Consider the following 21,286-nt stretch of genomic DNA (forward strand, 5'->3'; position numbering starts at 1 on the left):
CAAATACCTAGCCCTGCCATCTTTTTAAGCTTTGTATACTTGGCCACATTAAACTCTCATATATTGGGATGATAGCAATCTTTCTTTTTTTTTAAAGATTTATTTTTATTTATTTTTATTATTTTTTCATTGGAAAGGCGGATATACAGAGAGGAGAGACAGAGAGGAAGATCTTCCGTCCCATGATTCACTCCCCAAGTGAGCGCAACGGGCCGATACTATGCCGATCCGAAGCCAGGAGCCTCTTCTGGGTCTCCCACGCGGGTGCAGGGTCCCAAAGCCTTGGGCTGTCCTCGACTGCTTTCCCAGGCCACAGGCAGGGAGCTGGAAGGGAAGTGGGGCTGCCGGGATTAGAACCGGCGCCCATATGGGATCCCGGGCATGCAAGGCGAGGACCTTTAACCACTTGCGCCACCGCGCCGGGCCCAGCAATCTTTTTTTTTTAAAGATTTATATTTTATTGCAAAGTCAGATATACAGATGAGGACAGACAGCAAGATATTCCTTCCGATGATTCACTCCCCAAGTGACCGCAGCAGCCAGAGCTGTGCTAATCCAAAATCAGGAGCCAGGAACTTCCTCCAGGTCTCTCACGCAGGTGCAGGGTCCCAAGGCTTTGGGCTGTCCTCAACTGCTTTTCCAGGCCACAAGCAGGGAGCTGCATGGGAAGTGGAGCTGCTGGAATTAGAACCGGCGCCCATACATGATCCCAGCGTGTTCAAGGCTACTAGGCCATCGTGCTAGGCCCGATGTTAGCAATCTTTTCTACCAGCATGGTGAGTTTACCACACAGTAACAGTGTTGGACACAGCATAAAGACTTAAACACACTGGCTACTCACAAGCAATCAAGCTTTCTTATATATATCCTCTATATGTCACAAATCCACGGTGGCATTAGTCAGTTTCGCCTGGTGACAAACTGTGAGACCACACTCTGAGTCTAGAGACTTTTATTTTGATGGCAATGACTTCTCATGACTTAGATGTAGTTTTGACAGGAGAGCCACCTGGTTTTCCACAACCTAGTGTGACACAAGCGCCAGGAATCTCAGTAAGGGGACAGGCGAGAACCAAGGTCATTGTCAGTAGCTCTTGCTGGTGGACTAGAACAAACCAAAGCCACTTGCGAAACCCAAGTGTGTTTAGAAAGGAGGGCAAGGCAGCCAGATGCCCCCCCAGGGTCCCCGAAGGCACGAGGGCATGGCAGGGCTGCCCAGGCGTTTGCATGGCCGATGACGCTGGTGAGGCATGCCTGTTACCCAGAAACGGCTCACAGATGCTCATAAGCTGAAAAGAACCACCTGTTTCCAGGCAGACCTCATCACCTGCAAAAGGTTGAAAGTCAACACTTCAGTGGTGGAAGACAAAGCAACATCGGCAGAACCATCTCCCTTCTAGAACAATTGAGTTCCTAATAAAGCTCAAAAGAGGAGGCGTCCCTGTGCTCACACAACCAACTGCGGCACATGCACTGCCACCACCACCCCACCCCAAACACAGAGCTGCTGAACTTAGGTACAATCAGGGCCTCTGCTCTGCGATACTTTAATGAAGGAAATGTGATAAGCCCCCCACCCGTCCATCACAGACCCAAAGGGCACAGTGAGGAATAGCCAGCAACAAAACCCACTGACAAACAGGACTTCCCACTTCCAGGCTTCTTGGTGATGGCCTGAAGATGGTGGCAGGGAAGGGACCCGCCCCTCTCTGCACTTGTAACTCCTTGGTGACAAAGGATCAGGAGGCAGGGCTGGCCAATACGCAAGGTTCCCTCCATCCTGCAGTCCTGGGAGATGTTACCTGATCCAACTAACTGGCACCCAGTGCGTGTCCTTGCTCAGCTTCTCCAAGACCCCGTGGAACTGGCTCCAAGCAGCCTGTAGGTCCTCCCTGACCAGCACAGCGTCCACCAGGTGCCCGTAGTGCTGGTCTATGAAGGCGGCGGAGGCGGCCATCTCCTGCTGCTGCTCATCCTGCCAGGAAAGAGGGCAACCTGTAGAGCAGTCCTCCCGCGAGACACAGCCCCGCGTGCTCGGCAACATCCCCACCTGCAACTGCTAACAAGCCTGTGCCTCGTGAGCTCCAACTGTGTACCCAAGGACAGAACGGAATGACAATACCATAACAAGCTTGCAAGAAAGTGGATCAGCAATGGACACGGTCACCATGTGGTCACTCACTCACTGTCCCCCTACCCCCTCCCACTCCCTTCCCAAGACCTGGGAACTGAAAGCCACCGCATGAAGCACTCCAGGCAAGCCTGGATTGGATCTGTGGATGAGGGTGGGTGGGTATGTGTGTGTGTGTGTGTGTGTGTGTATCAGGATCTGTTAATGAGGGTGTGTGTGTGTGTGTGTGTGTGTGTGTGTGTGTATCAGGATCTGTTAATGAGGGTGTGTGTGTGTGTGTGTGTGTGTGTGTGTGTGTGTGTGTGTGTGTGTGCATCACAACTCCTGCCCCGAGAGGTCTGCCACGGACGTGGTGCTGGTGGGCCATACTGTAATTCAGTGTATTTGGGTGAAATAAAAATGAGAGAACTATAAAAGACGTTCACGACAGAAAAGCCGGGCCAGCGTTTCTAGAATCACCGGGGACAAAGGGGGAAGGGAGGGAATAAGGAATTCCAACGACCTTCCGAAGACAGCTGGACTCACAGAACTTGCATTTTCTTTCAGTTTCCTCAATTGAGGCTCAACGCGAGCTCAGCAGAGTAACTGAAGAAACTGCGGGAACAACCCTAGTCAAGTCCTCTGTTTCCTTAGGGTCCCTGGCCTCATTACTCAGATAGCTTTGCTGCCACCTAACATCAAGGGATAGGCAGCCACATCTGTCTGACTCAACCTGGTGACATTTGCTTCTCCATTCGAAATAAAATCTATGGGGTCTACCAGATGGACCTGCAGGCTGACAGCCCAGCAGACTTAGAAGAAAGGAAAGTGACAGTGACATTACACACCGCAGTTGATCGCTGGCAGTCACTCCCCTCTCTTCCTATGCCTTCTAGTCCTTTGTCACCCTCTCTGCTTCTGGGGGCTCAGGCTCCTCGTGCTGCTAGGGGGAGAGGGGTGACTTCTGTCTTGCCCACACACTTCCCCCACTACTCAAAACATTCCCTCCTCTTCTCTCAGTCGCCAGTCACAGGCCAACATTACAGAAAACATCAGCAACTTCATGATATGAGGGCTGCTGATCTAGGAAGCAGGGTTTTTTAAGACTGATTTATTTAGGGCCTGGTGTGGTAGCCTAGCAGCTACAATCCTTTGCTTGAACATGCTGGGATCTCATATGGGCACCGGTTCTAATCCTGGCAGCTCCACTTCCCATCCAGCTCGCTGCTTGTGGCCTGGGAAAGCAGTCGAGGACGGCCCAAAGCTTTGGGACCCTGCACCCATGTGGGAGACCCGGAAGAGTCCCTGGCTCCTGGCTTCAGATTGGCTCAGCTCCAACTGTTGGGGCCACTTGGGGAGTGAATCATCAGATGAAAGATCTTCCTGTCCCTCCTCCTCTCTGTATATCTGACTTTCCAATAAAAAATAGAATGAATCTTTAAGAAAAAGATGGAATGATTTGAAAGTGAGAGAAGAAGAGACAAAGAGGGAAAGGTATCTTCCATCTGAGGGTTCACTCCCCAAATGGCCTCCAAAGCCGGAACTGCTGAGAACGGCCTCCATCCGGGCCTGCCACACGGGTATCATGGGCCCAAACACTTGGGCCATATTCTGCTGCTGTCCCAGGTACCCTGAGCAGGAATCCGGGGTCGGAAAGGAGCAGCTGGGTTGAGAGCCAGTGCTACAATACAGGATGCCGGCATCCAAGGTGGAAGACTAAGCCGCTACGTCACAATACTGGCCCTGAGGCCCAGTAAAAACCCAAGAGAAGGCGGAGATCATGAATGCTCCTTCCTTCTTCCCCTCCAGCAGGGGACAAACTAGATATAACGGAGAGACGCTGCCCAGTTGCTGCTCTGTCCTGCAGGGTGTCTGTCACACTCAGGAGTGTGCTGCAGCCTGCATGTCCCATCTCACCTTCTCCACCCCCAAACACGTGCCCTCTGTTTCCTCCAGGCACCCGGACGGAAGCTCTGAGCTTGCTGAGAAATCACAGAAGGAAAATGCCTGCCTCAGTTTCCCTAGTGAACACTTGGAGCCAGAAAGAAGTGCAGGAACTCTCCAGTGGTGTGAAAGCAGCCCTCGGGCCCAGAAAGATTTTCCACACCACCTGCAGCTTCAGCAGGTCCTGAAGTCCCCCAGGCTGCCCCTTGTCCCATGCCAGATCAGCTGGAACATCAGAGGCAAAAGTTCCACCAGCCTACAGGCAGCAAAGAAACGCCCAGGGAATGTGCCCAACAACTGGTCCCTAGCACAGGTCCCTGACCTGGACCTTGGAAGTCATACAGTGGACAAATGCTTCCTGTTAAGCCAAGCCAGGCCCTTGGGAGAGATTTCTCCAAGCGTGGCCTGGGGTCTGCCCACATGCTTCTAAAGTCACAGGAAAGGTGGGTGCAGGAAGCAGGCATGCCTCGAGGCCGGCACAATGGCTCACCTAGCTAGTCCTCTACCTCTAAGTTCAGCATCCAATATGGACACCAGTTCATGTCCCTGCTGCTCTACTTCCCCTCCCTGACTGTGGCCTGGGAAAGCAGGGGAGGACGACTCAAAGCCTTGGGATCCTGCAGCCTTGGAGACCCAGAAGAAGCTCCTGGTTCCTGGGTTTGGGTCAGGACAGCTCTGGCTGTTGCAGCCATTTGAGGAGTGAACCAGCAGATGGAAGATCTTCCCTCTCTCACACACCCTTGCTCTCACTCTGTCTCTTCCTCTGTCTGTGTAACTCTTTCAAATAGAATACTTTTTTTAAAAAAATTTTATTGTAAAGTCAGATATACAGAGAGGAGGAGAGACAGAGAGGAAGATCTTCTGTCCGATGATTCACTCTCCAAGTGACTGCAACAGCCAGTGCTGCGCCAATCCAAAGCTGGAAGCCAGGAGCTCTTCCGGGTCTCCCACATGGGTGCAGGGTCCCAAAGCTTTGAGCCATCCTGACTGCTTTCCCAGGCCACAAGCACGGAGCTAGATGGGAAGTAGAGCTGTCAGGATTAGAACTGGTGCCCATATGGGATCCCAGCGTGTTCAAGGCGAGGACTTTAGCCACTAGGCCATTGCGCCAGGTCAGAATAAATTTTTTTTAATTAAAAATAAGTAGAGGCCCAGCATGATAGCCTAGTTGCTAAATCCTCACCTTCCATATGTCACAATCCCATATGGGCACTGGTTTGTATCCTGGCTCTTCCACTTCCTTTTTACTTCCTCCCTCCACTTCCCTGCTTATGGCCTGAGAAAGCAGTAGAGGATGGCTCAAAGCCTTGGGACTCTGGGTGAGAGACCTGGAAGAAGTTCCTGGCTCCAGGCTTTGGATCAGCTCAACTCTGGCCATTGTAGCCACTTGAGGAGTAAATCAGCAGACGGAAGATCTTTCTGTATATCTGCTTTTCCAAAATAAATAAACAAAACAAATAAGTAAATCTTTAAACGGGGCCAGCTCTGTGACATATTGGGTAAAGCCAACACCTACAGTGTCCTCATCCTGTGCGAGTGTTGGTTCAACTCCCAGCTGCTCCACTTAAGATCCAGCTGCCTGCTGATACGCCTAGAAAAGCAGCTGTAGATGGCCCAAGTGTTTGGGTTCTTGCTCTCACAAAGAAGACTTGGAAGAAGCTCCTGGCTTCTGGCTTCAGACTGGCCCAGCCCTGGCCATGGTGGCCATTTGGGGATTGAATCAGAGGAGGGAAGCTCTCTTTCTTTCTGTCTCTCCCTCTCTTTGTAACTCTAGTTTTCCAATAAATACATAAAAAAAAAAAAAGCTAGAGCATATCTTCAGGATCTTGAATTGGACAATAGTTTGTTAGATATGACATGAAAATCTTAAATTTAAAAAAGATAACCAAAACTTGACCACAACTGTGAAATTTTTTGCTTTAAAATTTGTGGGAGAAAATATTTGCAAGACACATAGCTGATAAGGGACTTGTGTCCAGAATATATAAGGAATTCTTAGCACTCAATAATAAATGATTAAATGTTAAGATGGATAAAGTGTTTAAATACACATTCTTGCTCATCCCACTCTCACAAGGTTTCTAAGTAGCTCTGCACCCAGGCTGATGGTCTCCTTGGAACTGTCTTAAGGGGAAAATTTCTGATGTCCCCATGAATCTCATCATCCTAGGTGACTGATGGACAGCTGTGACAAAACAGGTATGATCAAGGACTTCCAAAGTCCACAGTGGCAGGGAGCTTCCCTCGGAGCTGGGTGAGGGTGGGGGCACTGAGGGCCTCTTCCCAATGGAGCTGGCCAGACTGGAGCCTCGGACTCCCTCATACCAACTGCCAGCTCATTGTCCTGCCTGACTGTGGAGAAAGATGAGTCACCAAGTCTCCATGTCAAGCGACAATTCTGCCAAACACCTAGGCTCAGGGTGGGGGTCCTAAGCACTGTGGTGGTGAGAGCAATGCTCATTTAGACACACGCTGAAGTGGCTCACCCACTGGCAAGCCCTCTGATGGACCCTCTGATGGCTGGAACTGGTTTGAAAGCAGTGACCATCATCTTGTCAGCTGGCAAGACATGAAAAACAGCTCTGGGTTTGCCCTGGAATTCCACAGCTGAGTGTGTGTTTGTCACACTCAGAAGAGGGCTCCCGTCCTGGTCCCTTCTTAGGGAAAAAGGGAGGGGAGGGTGGCTAAGTGCAGGCAAAGCCACACTGCCTGGACTGGGAGGCCTTCCCGCTCTGTGACCATGCTGCCTGGGTCCTGGCAGCAGGCGACATGGACAGATGGTCTTGGCGTGCAGAAGGCCATCCTGGCTCCCTCCTTGGCTATGAGTACATGTGCAGCCCAGCATTCCCGGGTGCAGCCCAGCATTCCCGGGTGCAACCCCTTTTGAGTCCCCAGGGAAAAAAATTTTTAAAAAGCAAGCCACATGCAACTCACTAGCAGGACCGCTGTGTCCTCCCGAGCTGGGGACATTGGGGGCGTCTTCCTTTGCTCCTGAAGGGCAGGCCTCACAAACACAACGTAGGGCTTGAACTCGGAGGTCCTCAGCCGTTTGAGAGCCTGAGAAAGTTGGAACATATCACAGACGCAAAGCTTCCTGATATCAAAGACACTTCTGCAGAGCTTCCTCCCATAACCTCCAGGGCAAAGGGCCTTAGGTCACTGACCCTACAGTGGACTTCGGCAACTCATTTTCTCATCCTCCATTTGGACCATGAACCCAGCTGGTCCTGAAGGCTACTTGCTGAGAGCAGAAGGTTCCAAAGCCTGCGTTCAGGGTACCTGATGCCTCTCTCAGCCCTCCACTTCCAATTAACCTTTTCTCCACCTGCCAGTTCCAGACGCACGGGGGAAGGGAATTTAATGTGCATCCAGCTGGCCAGCAGCACTCTGTGTGAATGACACGCAGGAAAATCTGTGCCTTTACACAGGCCTCCTCCAGGTTCCCAAAGAGGACAAGGTTTGCAAGGCAAATGATGAACTTATCAAAGAGACCATTTGGATATGAAAAGCACATACCCTTCATTAGTGCATTTTATCCCTAATGCAAAGACCTCCGCTTGGAAATATTGGTATTAAACTGCTGTTTACATTACCTGTATCCCCCATCCCCACAGGAAAAAAAAATCAATAAAATCACTTTAAAAAAAAAAAAAAAGCAGCTGACATTTAGCCATTGCACGTTGCCTCCTAGCTCCCACCAGGTCCCAGCTGGGGAAGGCGTGCGCACGCAGACACAGCATGTTCTGTGCACCACATTTCCAGTGCACTTGGAGAAAATAAAGCCTGCAGTGGATATCACAAAGTTAGAGCTCTGTTCCTCCAAAGCAGGAGAAAAAAAAATCCCCAGACTGAGTTCAAAGCTTGGGAGTTTCTCTGAAAGTCAAGGTTAAAAGATGGTGGGGTTCCTGTGGCGCACAGCAGGCTGGGTGTGCAGAACTGGCTACAGTTTTGAAGCTCTGCACAGGGCCAGCCTCCCTCCCTCCCTCTTCTGCTCTTTCAAACAACTCGGCTGCCTCCTTCTCTGGCGACTCCCTGAGCATGAACTTCACCCGTCCCGGCAGGGGAGGGGACCGTCTGACTTGGCCTGGGTCACAGTAGCCAGCACCGCCTGCATCTACTGTGTGAGTCGCTGCCCGCAGGGGTTACTGCCTTGGGCCTGTTGTGCCACCAGAGGGGCCACCCTCTTGGCATCCAGTGTGGTGCCTAGGGTTAGAGATGCACCTGCGGATACAAAGCTTGCACTTAGTTTTCCCCAGGAGAGACCGGAGAACAATGCCACACCCAGAATTCTGCACGGTTACCATCCCCTGGGCTAAAAATCCCTTCAACTGGAAAGCCCCAAACAGCTCATGAACTCACTTCCGGGTCCACGTCCACCAAACAAACTTTGTTTTTGGCCATAACCGCCTGAATGGCCTCCAGGCTGGTCCCGTAGAGGTTGTCCTGGTATTCCCCGTGCTCCAGGAACCTGAGACGCAATCAGAGGGGGAAAGACCGTGAACCTCCCCCAAACTGACAAAGGAAAAGACTGCCCGGCCACGGCCATCCCAGGAGCTAGAGAGAACGGGCTGGACACAGAGACACGAGGCCCGCTATCCCGCAACCTACTTGTTGTGTTGCACGTCGGCCTCAAAGGCTTGTCTCGAGACGAAGTGGTATTCGACCCCTTCCTTCTCATGGCTCTCCCGGGGCCTCGTGGTGTCTTGGAAAGAAAGAGCGAGAACTGGGCAGAGAAGTCCTGGTATAGGGAGTCCCCTGATGCTCTAATGACGGGGTCACCTGTTCGGCAGTGGTGAAGCATGGTGCTTGGGGGCCTTGGCTGGCGACAGTAGAGCTGGGGAGCTGGCTCACACCAAGCTCCTCCCCTCATCTACACGGTCCCAGTGACGCTGTGGTTTTTAGAGAATGATATACAACCTGCAATCCTCGCCTCTATTTTCTGCATTGCTTTTCAGTTTTGAGGACAAAGGGGCCACAACCACATGTGACCCTGCTGTGGGCCTTTCACTCATTACCCTGTTTCTGTCAAAGGAGCTGTGACAACAGCCAGCTGTGGTGAGTCTGCTAAGTGTCCACACTAGGGCTGGGACACGCATTTCCGGGGAAGGCTGGCTCCCAGAGGCAGTCCTTCCCCCAACACCAGGGCCCAGTCCACGACCTAAGCAAAGCTTCAGAGTGGTCCCAGAACACTCCGGAAAGGCCCCATTGCTGCTACCATAGCATCCTCTCTTGGCAGCACCAGTCACACAGCTTCCACTTCCTGATAGCAGGATCCATAGTGACTCCCAGAGAGGAATGGGCAGGAAGTGGTGGCAGCAGGGAGAGAGCACAGTGTGACCTCATGAAGTGATCAGGGGCTTCAGCGTGGCCAACTGTGTGACATTGGGTGGGTTACTTACCCTCTCTGATCCCTCCCTCAGTGGTACCTGAAGAGCTAGTCAAGTTACTGCACATAGAAGCTCTGGAGGAAAGCATGGCACTCAACCCTCTCCTCTTCATCCTCCACTTTCTCCACTTCCCTACTTTCAATAACCAGGGTCCCTGCCCGCAGGCCTGGCCACGGAGGGAAGCAGGAAGCCTCAGGAACTGGCAGGAGTGGCATCTTCCAGCCACCCTGAGAGGCTGGCACCCAGCTGCCAGGGACAGCCTAAACTAGACCAACCCCTGGGCTCCCCACATCCCTGCACTGCCCTTGGAAGTCACCAAGGCACAAAAATCAATCCTGTCATTCTGAAGAGGAAGTTGGAGCACCCCCTACTGGGGGACCCCATTGGGGTCAGACAGAGACTGTCACATTGGCCAGCAGTGGACTCTGGACTCACGGCCCAGTCCAGCCAGGAACCACGCACACAGTCCCCTTGCTTCTGTCCCAAAAGGTCCTAGTGGGCACCAAGAGTGTTACTGCCCATCATACCTGGGTCTCACAATCTGCTACAGCAAGTAGTGCCTGGGATCCAAAGTAAAGGTTAGGATGGACACAGGGAATCGAGTTACTATGAAGTATTGGTGAGTGCACACATATGCAAACAAGCACATATAACACACATATGCAAACACACACACACGCTCTCTTACGTGGAACAGGAACGCCAAAGTGCTGTGGGTCCTCGGCCACCACCTTTTGCTTCAGCTCGTGCACTCGGGCTCCCAGAGACCCTGGGAAACACAGGGAACGCAGGCTGACCAGGGTCCCCACAGAGCTCCCTTCCCTGCCCCTCCAGGATGTCACTTACCAATCAGAACCACCAGGCGGGGCCGCTCCCCGGGCTGCTGCTGGTACCTGGCCACCTCCTCATAGGTCAGTAGCTCCGGAGCCTCAGCTCCCATGGACGGCTTCCCCTCCTGGGAACTCCCAGGCCTCTCCCGACAGCCCAGGCGGAAGCTCCTCCGAAGGCCAGCTTGGGGGAGGGATAGAGGGACACCACTGACATTAACCCCAGGACCTCCCAGTAAAGGTTTCCTCCATTGGTCAGGTCTAGAGATGGAACCAAGTCCTGCTGATCCCTTCCAACCTCCTCCTGCTCCAGGAAAGGGCTGTGCAAGAAGCACAGCAACACCAGGGCCCAAGGTCACGGTTTTACTTGGCACACGGCTGACCTTGGGCAGATCTCTCCATCTACCTTGAGCCTGGGGTCCCTTAGCTACAGAATGACAAGGGAAACCCACCAAGGCCTAGATCAAATCCTAGCCGAGGGTGGGAGGGACGCCTAACAGATGATCATATTTTAATAAAGCATATGACACTACTGGAATTTGATCACCATCCTGAAGTTATGTCACTTGTCCTCGTCTTTAGGACACACATGCTGTTAAGAGAAGGGTGGCTACCACTGACTCTCACGTGACTCAGGAAAAGACTGTCCCTTCAGCCGCCTTCTCTGTAGCTTCTAAGGGTTGGACACCACCAATAGCGGATGGAAAATATCTGGGGGTAAGGATGGGGCTAGATTGTGATTGGGCCAAGCACATACAGATTCCCGCACCCCCTCCCATTTTTATCAGCACTACAATGTAAGAGCTACACGATGCAGAATGTAAGGGGTTCTGCAGCATTTAACAGGGTTAGGGACCATAAGCAATCTAGAGATAGTTTAATGGAAATGGGAGACTGGGTATCAGTTATGTGCAACTATTACATCATTTTGTACAAGAAATTCAAGCATCATGGGAGATCCTGGAACTCGTGCCCAGGGACATGGAGGGGAGGGAAGGGAACAAACGATAAAGCCACTGGGGTAAGCGTTAACAAGTAGTGTACCTGGGACCAGCGGATAAGGGAGTTCTTTGTACAGCTCTTACAATTTCTTTGTAATTTTGAAATAACTTACAAATAAAAGCTTACTCTTTTTTTTTTAAGCCCATCTCTAAAACTTTTGGGGGAAAAAATACGGTGACATTTTTAAAAATGACAAATCCTTGGAGACCAGTAAAAGGCTCCGTCACCGTGGTGGCAGTGTAGACAAGGAAAGAACTCCAGTTCAGACGGCGAGGGGGGATGGACACCTGCTGCAGCTGCTAAGCACTTGAGACTCCAAGAGATTGGCTTAGATCCTGCTGTTTTGCTCCAGAGCCCACTTCTGCTGAGTCATGCTGGGGCAAAGCTCAAGTGGACACCCTGACTCTGCAGCCCCGGGTGGGCAGCAGGCTGCAATACGGCTGTAAGGGGAGGGGTCAGCGAGAGCCCGGCTACTCACCCACGTAGTGCCCTCTGAGATAGCCCTCACAGTCGCAGGTCTCTGGGAAGCAAACAGAGGGCAGGAGGTTAGAGTCACACTGCATCACCCCTGGCTAGGGGAACTAAGCCCCTGGCCACCAGGCAGACCCCCAGATGGAGCCTCAGGGCAAGCTCAGAGGTCACATGTTCTGGACAGCCCACAAAAACCAACTCTTTTCTGCCTGTGTGTCCATGCTCAGGACCCCTGTAGCCCCGCCTGGAAGAGGGAGGGAGGGCGGGGCGGGGCTCTGGGCTGCAGGTGCTTTCCAGCGGAAATTCCACTCAGGCAGCCCCCGCCCTCCAGTCTGCTGGCCACTCGGTCAGTCAAGCTGAGCCTAGGGTGGCTGAACCCTGTGGGTCAGCTAGGTGGAGAAGAGACCCTGAGTTCCTGTCCCCATGGTTCTGGATGCTTCAAGGACTGAGCCAAGCTGAATGGCAGCCCTGGGAGTGGGACGCAGCCACCAGTGGGGGCTGGAAAATGAGTGTCTCCAGGCCAGATCATGCCATGAAAAGGGGCCTCTGTCCATATGCACAGGGGACAAACACCGGCCTACCTTGGTCACAAGGCTGGTCATCTGCGGTGTGCACAAAAGACAGATGGAGTGGTGTTAGCGGAGGGGAACGGGAAGCCCTACAGCTGAGAAGCGGCCATGGCCCCCGGCGCCCAAAGAGCCTTCCATCTGTCCCTCTGCTCTTCCTCCAAAGCTGTAATCTGTGCTGTGCATGTTATTAAATCCCATGTCCTGCTCTAATTAGTCTGGCTGTGTGCATCTCATTAGTGGCCCAGAGCCAGCCAGCTCATTGCCAGGATGGTCGGGGGGAACATCAAGGCCTGTCCCTTGCAACTGGACAGCGAGCAGGGAAAGGTACCCACCCTTGGCAATGGCCAGTGAAGCTTCTCCCTGTGGTGAGAATACAACCCACTCACCCTTGTCTGGGCCAGGGACCTGCCGGGCTCATGCAGACACCACAGAGTGGAGCAGAGTGAGGCAGCCCAGCAGCCAGCTACGCTGCAGCCACCATTCCCCTGCTCAGAACTCACGGCCACCAGGCCACCTGTATTAGAAAGGCCCTGGCAGCACAGCCTGCAAGAAAGCGTCTTGGACAATAGGTCTGGGAGACCCCAGCCCAGCTCTCTTCGCTGGACTTTGCCACACATGGGGCAGGCTGCAGACAAACACAGCCACTCAGGAAAACTTGAATTTCAAGTACACAAGAAATGTCAGTATAAGTATATCCCAAACACTGCGTGGGATATACTTACTCTGAAAAACAAGTCTATCTGAATTGCAACTCGAACTGGGTTTCCTTCGTTGGTATCTGAAAGGACAGTCACTGGATCCTTCTACTCTCCCTGTCAGTGGTCTGTCAGTTCCAGAGACAGCCCCTTGGGAATCGAACAGAAGCTCCCTCTGGGCCCCTCAATGCAGAGGCTCCCTCCTCAAGGAGCAACTGCCCCTACCCATCCACCCTACTTCTCCTCCTATCAGCACAGATGGGACCCCAGTGTCCCCTCCAACCCAGCGCCAGTTCCCAGGTCCCAACCCCAGCCCCTCTCTGCCCATCTACTCACAAGGGGGCTTCTTGAGACTCTGGGGACTGGGTAGGGTGCCCGTGGCTCTCCGGTAGCTCAGTCGCCTGTGGAGACACAAGAGGGGACGTCCCGGGGCACTGGGTCAGAGAAGCAGCAGAAGAGAACCTTCTAGAATGGAGAAAGTGGAGACACCCTAAAGGTGCATCTAGAGTATCATGAAGTCATTTATCTGTGACCCTTCCTCTGAGAAGCTCTCCTGGTATGTGGGATGGGCAACACCCCACTACCAGCTCCTCCACAACAGAAATCGTGGGGTCCCAGCAGCTCCAAGACAACAACTGTAGCCCCACTGGATTCACACCAAACTCTGCCTGCCAGGGAAGGGATGCGTGTTCCCTGTCCCACACACAGAACTGTCCAACACATGACAAGTGTCAGGTCACACCGTGGAAAGCACCCCCAGCTGTTATTTCAAGTTTTTTTTTTTTAAGCAAATTCTGCATACAACACTCAGATAAAAAGCACAGGACGGGTACGAATGATGCCATCAAGATGTGAGCCATCCTTGCCCTCCTCGTCCAATCAGAGCTTCACAGCCCCTGCCTAGGGACTCAACCAACCTCAGATCACAACCATCCAGGAAAAAATAGAACACACGTATAGACTTTTTCCTCATCATTATTCCCTAAATAATACAGAATAACCATTTGCAGGATATTTGGATTGCATGAGATCAGCTAAACAGCCTAGAGGCGGTTTAAAGAGTGTGGGGGCGGGGGTAAAGGAGATTATGCAGATACTGTGCATTGCATAAAAGGGACTTGAGCATCCATGAGCTCTAGTGTCCACCAGGGGTCCCAATCCCCAAGGACACCAAGGGACAACAGTAACCACAAACTTAATAACAACAACTAGAAATCCTGTCTGTAGGTTAAGTCTTAGACAATTATCACAGGACGGGAAGAATAAGTTCAAAGCCCTTAGGTACTCACCTTAAGCAGCAACACGGAGCAGGCTCCCCTAGCTGTAGCGGCAGAGACCAAGGTCGGTGCCCAAGTCTCTGGCCAGCGTGGGGTTATCCCAGGACAATACACCCCAAAACCCACCTCTCCTGGAACTGCTTGGAGGGGATGAGGCCGGCTCGAAGGTTGGTGTCCCCTACTCGCTTGGCCTGCCACCATGTGGGGTCATCCTGGCTCACCACCTCCAGGACCTGCCTTCGCTGGAAGGGCAGGCCTGCCTCCTGGCAAGGGATGGCACGGTCCTCCCGAGGGTTGTAGTGGAAGAGGGCCCGCATGAACACCTGTGTGGTAAAGGCAGTAACAGTTTCTTTGCCGAGGTCAGGTGGGGCTTCTCCCTTTATCTCCCTCCTTACCCCAGATACACACACAAAAAAAATGTGGGAACAATGGTATTACCCACTTTCCTGCAACCCTTGACCCTCTGTGCCCTAATCAACTATGCAAAGAATATCAAAATAAAAGAAAAAGCGAAAAAAAAAGTTTCTTTGCCACCATATATTATAAGGACAGACCCCTCATCCAGGCCCAGCTGCTCCCAGGTTCCTGAGAGTTCAGGAAAGAATCCTCGTAGGTGGCCAGTCAGGTCACACCTCAGGTCAGAAAAAACAGAGAAGGAATAGCCTGAGGAACAGCTGATTTGTCCTCCAGGAAAATTAAATTCAACAGCGCCAAGCAAGAGCCTTTGCAAGCTTCACCTGTGGCCACATGCACCTGCCCAAGGAATACAGAGCATAGGCTGGCCATTACGGCCATTTGGGCAGTGAATCAGAAGATGGGAGACCCCCTTAGGTACATGCAGACAGATGCAGCTGGAGCAAGCCCCCAGCCCCGGCCAGGGAGCTGTAGCTTCGGAACCGACACCCATCGCACGTACCTTGCTTTCCTTGAAGCGATCTTCCTCCTGTGTTGCCGGGATGATTTTGAGGGTGATGGATCCTTGCGACTGGGCCTGCCAGAGACAGAGCAGAGGTTGGTCACCTTCCAGGTCTGACCTGCCAAGTGCCCAGCCTCACTGCTGAGGTCTAAAGACCCAGGTTCAGAGAATGAACTACGACACAATGGGTTAAACACTCACAGGCATCCCCTAGGGGTGTCAGGCTGCTCCAAGTCTCATCCAGCTCCCTGTTAACATGCCTGGGAAGGCAACAGGATGCCCCCAGTGCTTAGGTCCCTGCCATTCACGGAGGAGACCTGGATGGAGTTCCTGGCTCCTGACTGCAATCTGGCCCAGCTCAGACCATTGCAGCCAACTTGAGGTAAGGATGGAAGGGGAAATGGGTAAACCAGAGGATGGAAAATCTTTCCTTCCCTCTCTCCCTCATCCATTCCCTTCCTCTCCCTCTCTGTGACTCTGCCTATCAAATAAAAAAATAAATCAATCTTGAAAACTTAATAGAAAATGGAAGTAAAAGATTAAGTTAAAATAGATCAATGAAATTGATCTTTAGAATGCAGCCTCCTGCCCACAGCCCACCCTTTCAGGAGTGCCCCGACTGAACCAACAAACGCAAACCTGTGAGAGCCAGCATGAGCATGACCATGGGACAAAGGGATGGGAGAGTCAGGTGCGAGTTCAAGGACACAGTGCACCAACTCTGCCTCCTGGGCAGTGGGGGTGGGGAGGGTGCCTAAAAAGCCCTTCCTGTGGCATCTTTCTGGGAGGTCCCCCTCCCTCCGCGGGACAGAGACTTTGTCCCAGCACCAAGGATCCTGTCATTCCAGGAGGGTCAGCTTCTTGGGGGGTCTCTGGCCTTGCACTGCTATACAGAAGGTCAGCTCATTACTTGGGAACACAGGCAGTGAAGGCCAGCAGCAGGGAAGGAGCCCTCGTGCCACGACCCAGAAGGGCCAGGCTGTGGGTAGGATGGGGGCTGCAGCAGGACGAACCTCTTCCCATGCAGTGGGAGTCAGCAGAAAGCACCAGGTCACAGGAGACCAAGCTATGACAGGGGGCCTCTTCCCTACTTCCATGTTGATTCACCCCCATGCACAGTGCACTGGGCAGACCACCTTCACCCCAGCATTCACAAGCCCAGAATCCCCAAATGTGGAGAGTGCCTTATCCTTTTCTGAGGAGCTGCGAGTCCTTTGTCCTGCTTCACAGGGCAGAGAACTGCAACCCAGAAGACTGGATCACTTGTCCAAAGTCATGCAGCTACAATGAGGCACAGCCAGGATTCAAACCCAGGACCCAGTAGGAGAGGGACCTGGGAGTAAGGAGAAGGCTGTACTGAGAGCAGGTGTCCTGCTGCCCCCTGACCCAGCTACCAAGACCACCTGGCAGACCACCTGGCCTGCAGCCCCTTCCTTGTGGACACAGTCAAACCAAGGCTAGAAACTGCCTGGCTCTGGGACCCTTGCTCTGGGTCTCTGGGAGACCCGTCCCCACCCCAGCAGCACATGGCACCCACCAGAATCTGGCTGATTTCGTCGGGCCGCTTGTGCAGGACTGCAACCCCGTTCACTTCTCGGAGCTCGTCTCCCACGTGGACTAAGCCTGGCAGACACGGAAGCCGACCATGAGCTGGGGAGCTTGCAGCTCTGGACACCGCCAGCGCTTGCCTAAGGGTTCCCATGCCGGGCCAACTCCAGGTTAAAAGAGGAGGGTGTAGGGGAGGACCATCTGAGTCCCTGCATGCTGGACACCTCACTCAGCATGGAAGTCTCACCACCACCAGGGGACATCCCCAGTTTACAAGCTGGCAGCTAACGCCCAGGCACACAAAGCAGCTTGCCCAAGGTCATAGGGTTACAAAATAACAGAGCCTGAATTCAACCCCAGTTCCTGCAGTGTAGGAAGTCTCCTCTATGACCTCTGCTCCTCCAACATCATTAATTCTCACCCACTCCACAGACACACTCCAAGAGCAGCCTTCTTAAATCTCCACAAAGAAACCTAAAGGCATCTCTAAGGGGGCAGCACTTGGCGTAGCTGGTTAAGCTGCTACCCTTCATGTCAGCATCCTATATAAGTGCCATTCATGCCCTGGCTGCTCCACTTTTGATCCAGCTCCCTGCTAACACACCTGGGAAAACAGCAGAGAATGACCCAAATCTTTAGGTCCCTGCCACCCATATGGGAGACCCTTGGCCTGGCCCAGCCTCGGCTGCTATGGTCATTTGGAATGTGAATCAGCGGATGCTGCTATGGCTCCCCAGCCCCACCTGTCTCTGCCAGGACCCTGGGGCAGAACAGGCACCCAGATCTGCTGAGTCAGACTGCGCATGACCAAGGGGCTCCGGGGACTCCTGTGCTTATTAGCATTGGAGAAGCACTGGTTCAGGATCCAGTCACCAGGGTCCCCCAGACTTGGGGATGCACACACACACCAGCAGGCTTGCCTCCTGGCCTTGTAGCTCTTCCACATCAATGATCAACAACCTGTTTTCCACTCGGATGGATCTGGGACACACAGAGCCTCCCTTTGGCAAGAGCAGCTTGAGAAAGCAAGTGGGGAGCAGGACAGGACAGGAGACCCAGGGAGGGGGCATCCTGCCCCTGGGGACCCCCTAACAATTTCAGGCTCTGTACTCATATTCATCATCATTGGGCTAAGCCAGTGCATGAACCCTGCACTCTGTCCCTGTACTTTCTATTCAAGTTCCCCGAGTGTGGGAAGCAGATGGGCACTGCAGCCCTAATCCCATAAATCAAAGCACCTCCCAGCCAGGTGACAGGCTGGGAGTGGGGCAAGGGCACCCTAGCAGCAAGGCAGGGAGGCTCGGGGACCTTGGCTCTTGGTCCAGCCAGGCCAGCACCACCTTGCCAGCTCTCACTCACCACTCCGGTCAGCCGCACCCCCTCGCATGATCCTGGCCACTACGACAGCCCCCGAGTGCTCGTCCCGCCGGATGGTGGCACCCTGCATTACACACAAAACAGGCAGGCTCCTAAGAGGCAGCCCCAAGGCCAGACCTCGCCTCTGCAGTCCCCACAGCTGCCTCCCCACCTCCCTCTGCCACCCCACAGGGTGGGCCGGTGGCTCTGCCAGCGATGTAGTAAAACCTACATCTCAGCTTAGCACAGCCCCTTGGACAAGGCCAACATCGTCAAGGTCACCCTGCCTGGAAGGAAAGCAACACACTTCCTGTGAAGCCCAACCCAGAGCTGGCTCAATCACATCACAGATAATGAGGAGCATTTCGCATCCCATTCTCAACCTGCCACTAACCAGTCCTGAGCTCCAAGACTGCTGTTGTTGCCCAGGGGAGTCCATCAGGCCCAGCCTAAGCCCCAGGACCAGGACTCGGGCCATGGAGCACCACGGAGATGACATCTAAGATGAGGAAGACATGACAAGCCCTTCCCATCCTGCCCCATGCAGTAAAGCTAAACGCTGAGCTGCAGTTTTGAATCCCACTTTGCCACCGGCCATCACCACCGGCCTGGACAAGCAAGCACCCACCAGGGGTTCTTTGTTCTTCACCAAGCGTACAATCTTCACTGACTCCTCCTCAAAATCCTCTTCCATGTTCTCAGGCAGAGGTGGGAGCACGGGGTCAAAATTCTTCTGGGCCACGGTGTCATGGACCATGAGCATAGCCTGCAGGGAAAGTGTAGGGGAGCCAGGCTGGACCCACAGTGCAGAGAGGGCCGCGACTGGACAGGAGCCTGGGGCTCCCCGAGGCAACACCGGCCCAAGCAGTCCTCACTCAGTAGCCGACCCCCAGGTACCCATCCAACCCCACATGGCGCGGGCAGGGAGGACGGGGGGACTACCCTGAGGTGGGGGGTGGACAGCAGCTGCAGCAGCTCCCGCTCATCTCCGTGCACAGAGGCCGCCTGCAGCTCTTCCATCACCTGCAGGGAAGCAAACACAACATCCTGGGCAGCTGGGCCACCCCACCCCCAGGCAGCTCCCCTCTCTAAGTCTCACTTCCAAGGGTCCCCTCTTCCACCTCTCTCCACCAGCAGCACCTGCAGCACCCAAGGATGGATGAGACCCTCAGCTTCTGAGGAAATCAGGTGAGGGCCTGGGGGGAGCCGGCAGGTATCCAAGTTCATCGGACTAGAAGTAACGCAGCCCTTACTGTGCACTCTTTACACCATGTGCACCTGCTGACTGAACCTTCGCTACAAATTCAATGTAGCAGAGACTAAGAGGGGAAAGTCTGTGGAGAGCACGTATTAGAAAGGGACAAGGCAGGGATTTCCATTTTATTTCGTTCCCAAACGACTTCTCTTTTGATTGACTGACAGCTTCCACGAGCCTTTGCAAATGCCCTCATCTTGTGTTGCCATCTTACAGATGAGACCCCTGCGACACCTTGCCCAAGGTCACACCCAGGACTTGAATCAGGCTTTACCTGATGACTTCAGCACCCTTACTACCACCCTATCCTCCAGGTGAGAAGACTTGAGTCTCAGAAGGGTTGGGTGCCCTCGGAGGGTCAAAAGCCACAAACAAGTTGCTGAGCCTGGGAGCTGGGCACCCAAAACAAGGAGTGGGGGTGGGGGTGCTGCCCTCCTCCCTGGGCTGCAGCCTAGGTTCTGCATGTGCACTCAGAGCTTACTTCTGTAAGCAATCAAGACAGCACTTGCTGCCACCAAGCACAGAAGTCCACACTGGAAAACATCCCTTTAAACAGTGAGACAAGCAGGCACTTAAGAGTAACCATGCCCCATCCCACACCACAGTGCCCGGGTTTGATCCCAGGCTCCACTCCTGACTCCAGCTGTTCCCCAAGTCAGACACGCACCAGGAGACGACGGCTCAGATCACTGAGCTCCAGCCACCCACGGGGAGACCAGGAAGGGCAAGGGCCCCCACATCAGGACGGTGAGCTGGACCCCCAGAACACAGCGTAGTCGCCTGGCCAGTCCCCTTCGCCAGCTCAGAACAGATGGCCATCTGCTGATCCCGCTCAATGCTCCCAGCTACAGCCCAGGAGACAGACTTCTCCAGAACACACAGCAGGTGGGCGTCACCCCAGCCCTGGCCAACGCTCCCAAACTCCTCCTTGCCTGGCAGGAGGCCCAGGGAAGAGGAGGAGGAGAAGCTGCTCTTCACCTTCAGGCTCTCAACTCTGGTACCCACAGGCTTAGCAAGGGCGAAGAGATGAGACAGAGACCTGAGGGGTAGACAGAGAAGATGGAGGTGACCCCAAAAGAAGAAACCTGGTACTTACATCCTCAGCCAGGGCCACTGCGCTGTGCAGAACGGGAGTCGGACTCTGCCTCTCATAGTAGCGAAGCTTCTCATGAATCTGCAAAGACAACCAATGTCAAGTTTACCCTGGACACCACCAAGAGCTGTGGTGTCATCAGCAGTACAGGACAGCAGAAGAAGCAGCCCTGACTGGCAGGCTGGAAAAGCCCCCTGTCTCCCAGGAGGGGTGGGGGATGGCCACAGAGGCTGGGCAGACCCGCAGACGCTTGGGCACAGAAGGCTGGAGGATGTGACCTCACCTTCATGAGGTACTCCAGGCTCTTCTCACTGAACACATCCCTCAGGAAGCCCATCTCCTCCTGGTGGTTGGAGTCAGGCCTGAGCTGGGAGGTCAGCAGTGCCAGAGTTTCATGCAGACCTGGGGGTGGGGAACCGGGAAGGAGAGACAGGGAGGTAGAGGCAACTCCGTGCCCCCTGCCACCTCTCCCTCATCAACAGACCCTCAGACACAGGTGCAGCAGGTGCCTGGGCATCCTGTCCCTGGACTGCAGAGTGGTGGGGAAGGGACACTCACCTGAGTCCTCCGACAGCATGGGCATGCCTGGACCGGTGGGCTGCTGAGAGTTCCTTGTGCTGGGGACGGGGCAGAGGCGGGGTTGATGACGTCAACAGTGACAACACACCTGCCAGGTCTGGCTGAGACCAGTTCAGATCGAGAGGAAATGGAAACACAGTTATTTATTTATTTACTTATTCATTTAATTAATTTATTTATTTTTAGAGAAAGGAGAGAAAAGCAAGCTTGCCTGGGTGCCTCCTGTCTCCCCCATCCACCCTCCCCCCCAAACACCA

The 21,286-nt window shown here is 53.6% G+C and overlaps 1 protein-coding gene across 2 annotated transcripts; it reads right to left on the reverse strand.

Moving 5' to 3' along the window:
* Positions 1-1,798: 1,798 nt before the first annotated feature.
* MPP3 (membrane palmitoylated protein 3) lies at positions 1,799-21,033 on the reverse strand. Of its 2 annotated transcripts, none has more exons than XM_040989240.1 (18): positions 21,009-21,033; positions 20,734-20,852; positions 20,454-20,531; positions 19,045-19,125; positions 18,731-18,868; positions 18,106-18,187; positions 16,736-16,821; positions 15,199-15,273; positions 14,409-14,605; positions 13,342-13,406; positions 12,323-12,343; positions 11,749-11,790; positions 10,288-10,452; positions 10,130-10,210; positions 8,663-8,756; positions 8,414-8,522; positions 6,989-7,111; positions 1,799-1,975 (listed from the first exon to the last, which is right to left on the reverse strand). In XM_040989240.1, the coding sequence occupies exons 1-18, from the start codon at positions 21,031-21,033 to the stop codon at positions 1,799-1,801; spliced, it is 1,758 nt and encodes a 585-aa protein (XP_040845174.1). The 2 variants fall into 2 exon arrangements, with proteins under 2 accessions (XP_040845174.1, XP_040845173.1); XM_040989239.1 differs by having other exon boundaries at positions 19,045-19,149.
* Positions 21,034-21,286: the final 253 nt, after the last annotated feature.

Source organism: Ochotona curzoniae, unplaced genomic scaffold (genome assembly GCF_017591425.1).
Source record: "Ochotona curzoniae isolate NIBS_2020 unplaced genomic scaffold, NIBS_Ocur_1.0 contig_520, whole genome shotgun sequence".
Lineage (NCBI taxonomy): Eukaryota > Metazoa > Chordata > Mammalia > Lagomorpha > Ochotonidae > Ochotona > Ochotona curzoniae.